Source organism: Alosa pseudoharengus, unplaced genomic scaffold (genome assembly GCF_046254945.1).
Source record: "Alosa pseudoharengus isolate Yale_2024_CS ecotype anadromous, Long Island Sound unplaced genomic scaffold, YU_APseudo_1.1 YU_APseudo_1.1_scf_20, whole genome shotgun sequence".
Taxonomy (NCBI): Eukaryota; Metazoa; Chordata; class Actinopteri; order Clupeiformes; family Clupeidae; genus Alosa; species Alosa pseudoharengus.
This window is the reverse complement of record NW_027468664.1, coordinates 10456055-10460874: the sequence shown is the minus strand read 5'-3', so window position 1 is coordinate 10460874 and position 4820 is coordinate 10456055. Positions and strand designations below refer to the sequence as shown.

At 43.7% G+C, this 4820-nt stretch overlaps 1 protein-coding gene across 2 annotated transcripts in view; it reads left to right on the top strand.

Annotated features, from left to right (window-relative positions):
• Positions 1 to 730: 730 nt before the first annotated feature.
• The window catches only part of pde3a (phosphodiesterase 3A, cGMP-inhibited), a 73339-nt gene continuing 69249 nt past the window's right edge, over positions 731 to 4820 (top strand). For both annotated transcript variants that reach the window (XM_076296529.1, XM_076296528.1), the window contains exon 1: positions 731 to 2432. In XM_076296529.1, the coding sequence (XP_076152644.1) occupies positions 1515 to 2432 (918 nt within the window). In that variant the 5' untranslated portion in view covers positions 731 to 1514. The remainder of the gene's footprint in view (positions 2433 to 4820) is intronic.

Below are 4820 nucleotides of genomic sequence, written 5' to 3'. Positions count from 1 at the left end.
CTCCAATGAGTGACTGGAGCACACAGATCTCCAGCAGGATAGGGGAAAGGCCAAGAAAAAAAATGGGCATCCTACCTACCCTGAAAGTTGTGGACACAAAGACTGCCATCCATCAGGCCAGTTGAAATGCCTTGGCTGCAGATTTCTTTCCCCTCTGGAGACAGTTCTCTATCCAGTCAGGGAGACACCTCTCTGGGCCTCCCCTCCAGAAGATTTGGCCTTAAACTCTGTCAATATCGAAGTTATGCCAACAAATTTGCTGCAAAAAGTAGCTGCTTGTAACACACAATTGTTATTATTATTGTTGTTGTTGTTGCTGCTGTTGTTATTATTATTTTATTTGTATTGTTTTGTTGTTACATGTTTATAATATCTGGTGCTGCACCTGCTGTTTCTTGGTGAAATTCGTAATACAATATACAGTTGGCCAACTACATGCATTTCCTGTAATGATTTTGTCAAACAATGTCATTCTTAGAAAGTCACTCTAGACAGATAAGAGATACACGAGAAAAAGACACGGTTAAACAAGGATGTTCCATTCCCTCCAACCTTAAAACAAACTTTTTCTCTATCCGAAAATAAGAGAAAGAGAGGCGCCTTTACTCGGCCACAAAACAATAATGAAACACGGTGCTGGTGACGTAGGATGTAGGTGAGTAGTTAAATTTCAATATTCAAGAAAACCCGTGGACAGAGAAAACCCCGGATCATCTGACACCGCCTGTAGCAGCGCTAGTTTATGGTTTCAGTGGGGTAGGTATTGCACCCCTTCGTGTTTGTTGCGTAGAGTGTCAGAAATACGCAATATGCTTTCACGCTTCTGCAGAAGCGACTTCAGAGTCTATTTATCTACATCATAATCCTCGTCCAGACTGCATCAGTAGCCCTCGTTTTGTTTTGTGGGGAACACGCTTCGGGACCTCGTTTAATTTCATCCTCAAGGAGCGAGTGGAAACTCAAGTAAATATGGCTCAACTAAGCGCATATGAGGGCGAGAGACGCTGGAAATTACGCTCGCATTTTTTCAAGAGGAAAGAATGGTCCGCGTAATAGGAAGACCTGAAACGTGAGGGTGAAATTACTGGGAGAAACAGAGAGAGCGGGACGGCGAGAAATACAAAGAGGGACAACGCGGTGTGGGAGGGAGAGAGAATCGGTGAAGTGGGAGAAGCACTGGCCTAGATGTTTAAAACGTCAGGAGTTAGTCTTTTCTTCTGGTTCACTGGGTGATTATTAAAAGCTGCCTTCTCTGGGACCGATGGACCGGGGCCATAGGGAGTATTTGCTGACCTGCGAGTGGTGTAACTGCACTTAAATTGAATATTTAGTGTGTTACGTTTTGAATGTGCAAATATAAACATGTGCGTCGGGACAATCGTGTGCTTTTAATGTTGATTATTTTAGCATTGATTAAACACGTCCTGCAACGTGTTATGAAATGCCCCTCTACTTCTACATTTTCTATATTTAAATATACTGTCACGTTGCAACATTCCTTTTGACTGATAGCAATGGCAGTTGAATCTGACAGCGGCAGAGGTACTACACGAAGTGCTCATGAGAAAAGCCCCAGGGCGCTGGAGCGCAATGGCTATGTGAAAACATGTGTCACCCCTTTGTATCAGGACCACGAGTGCCAGTCGTGGGTAAGACTGACTGAGACTTGGAACTCCAGAAGCCTTTCGTCTGTGGTGTGCGTGGGGTCTGTTTCAGTTATTCTCGCTCTAGTGGTTAAATTCGTTGACTGGGATGTGGACTTAAACCACAGCGGCAGTAGCGGCAGCAGCGCCTACGACAGTGATTCGGGATCTTTTTTTCATCATGTTACGAGCAGTGTGCTGGAGCTACCTTTAACCTTGTGGCATTTGATTTCTCCCATCTTCACTCTCGTGTGTGCCTTCTTTTGGATCGGCCTGTATCTGATCCGGTGCGGAGTGCTGATTAGAACTGCCGTGTTTCTGTTGACAGTCTGTCACTTGGGCGAAGCGGCGGCACAGTCTCTCTTGCACGGAGCCGATGACCAGCTGCTCTCGTTCACGGCAACCGTGGTGGTGCTCGCCTGCCTGGCAAGCGGGGCACTCATGGTTGTGAGACTCGGCCAGGGGGTCTCTGTCATCATTTTCATCAGCATCATCAGGACAATCTCGCTCATTTCGTTGCACAAAGTACGTGCCAGTTGGAGACCTTACTTGGCGTACCTGGTCGGGGTATTGGGCGTCCTGCTGGCGAGGTATGCTGACAGGCTTTTGCCGAACCAAGGGACTCTCAAGGAAGGCTGTACCTCGGTGATAGGGGCAAGGGAAGACATCCCGGTGTTTAAAAGGCGAAGGAGGTCCAGCTCTGTAGTCTCATCAGACATGGCACATCATAGTCAGTCCAACAGCAAGTCACACAGAAGGACATCATTGCCATGCATTCAAAGAGAACAGGTAAAAAGTTCATCTCTCTCTTTTGCCACTTCAACATATTTTCGAATTTGCAACTTGTTTATAGGGCAAATAAACTGTTCAAACTATTCATAAATTCCTCTAATTTGAGTGAACCGTAATAGGTTATTTAAGTGCATCGTCAATGTGCTGCCTCTTGAGTAATCTGGTGATTTATAAGGGTCTGATTCGAGTATATATATTGTATTATTTGTTTTGTCTAGTGGAAAGTGGAGAACAACATTGTTTAATGCCTGTTTACATTTTATACACAGCAAATTCTCTTTTTTATGTTACGACTGATCTCATTATTGATGGGGAGATTTTAATATGCCAAAATGTAGCCTATTGTAAATCTCTACTCGCCATTTCAAAACATTGCACAGATATAAATTGGTTGGGACAGTTTCATTCACAGTGGTTAAGTGGTCAGTTGATTATGTGGACCAACAAAACATTATCCAAAGCATGGTCATAGATGCAGCCTAGCTCTTTGTGGTGCATTGTTATTCAAAGCTTAGTGAGGTCACCTGGAAGCTGATAATAAAAAAGTTGAAAGCAGAACAGGCAGCTCTGCTTATTTGACCTGGCATGGAGACAGGAAAGAAAAAGGATAGATATTGTTTAAGATATCAGAAGGTCACCAATAGTTCAAGGGATTTACGACTCATTCAGATACAGGAAAGAAGTATTTACCAAGAATGTTTACTTATATTTGCTCAGCAGTAGCTTGTGAATGCCTTGAATTATAATATTATATTTTGTTTGTGGGAGCAACATTTTTCAATAAACGTCAACTATGTAAGTGATTGCAGGCCATGCATGTAGTATGTACCATCCTATAAAAAGGATTTTGCTCATCAAACATTATTTTGAGTCATAGCTTCTGCATTCTTGGCTAATTTGACTGCTTCATAATATGCATTCAGGCATGATACACAGATAAAAGGAAGCGGCAAATGGACATTATTTCAAAATAATGCATTGCAGTGTGTTGTGAGTTAACTCGGGTTGATTTTCTAGGTCAACAAATGCTATAATTTCTTTCAAGCAACGTGACTGCTTAGAAGGTTGTTTACAGTTGTAGTGTCTGAAAAATATGGTGTAATAATTAGCATATTAAAATATTAACAATCATATTTTCCCTCCATTTTGAAATTCTTCTTAAGGTCTGTTTGTGAATTATTGAATTATTGCAGCCTGCATGGCTAGAGACCTATTTTCCCATTTTAGAAGAGAGAGCTGCATTTTGTTTATCCTAGGCATTAATGTACCAACAGTTCCTAAGGGAAATTTATTGTTTTTGCTATGTGGTGTATATTGTGTCTCAGAAATAGTTGAAAGGGGATGGTGTCTGTCCCAATTACTTTTTTCTAGAAGGAAAAACCTTTAAAAACAGCCCGTGCGCTTTCCTGTTCCTCTGTTTGGCCGTTTGGCCTCTTTGATTTAAAGCCTGCCCCCTAGTGACAGCTCGACTCTGCATCGACATGTCACATACTTGGACAAGCTGGAAAGCAGCTGGTTTTCGGAAGATGAGTGGACGGAATAGCCTACCACAGATTTTTGCTGTCGGTGTCATGCCGTTTGTTGAGAGAAATGTCTCATTTCCCCCGCTGACGTTGGGAGTTTGCAGGGACCACTGAGTGTGGTGTGTTCTTTTGTCCCTGGTGGACACATGGGCCCCATGTGCTGGCTCCTGGAGCTGCTCGCCTTGTGTGTGTGTGTGTGTGTGTGTGTGTGTGTGTGTGTGTGTGTATGTGTGTGTGTGTGAGAGAGAGAGAGATGACCGCAGTGGGGTCTCCTCCTGTCTGTGTGGTCCTGCTGTGTATACAAGACACAGGGTGACCTTCGCTAGTCACGTGCACCCTCGTGACATACACACACACACACACACACACAGACACTAACTGACACTACTCTTGCACTCAAGAGGCCATGCACCTTGATGAAGAAGTGCACCAGGTGTCTAACACCTCCCGCCCAAGCAAGCCCACATCGAATGAGCACACACGCACTCTGTCACACAGGCCTACACACAGAGAAGTATGCACACGCTAGCACACACGAATTTGAACGCATCTGTTGAAAAACAAGTACACGAGCATGGGCTCATGCACGCTCGAATGTCAAACACACTGATATATGACGACAACATGCTGAATTTTTTATCTTTAGCTGTCATCATTGCTATCTACTGGAGGCATGGCTTCACAGAGGGGGAAAAAAAACCACTCATTTCTCTTTGCATCTCCACTCAGATGTACAACTCTAAAGAAACGAGCTGCACATATCACGCCAGCACCTCAAATAGCACTAACACGCCCTAGATTCCCACATGAAACACATTCCTGGTCTTTTCGGGGGTTTTTTTTTTTTGCTCTCCCGAAAAAC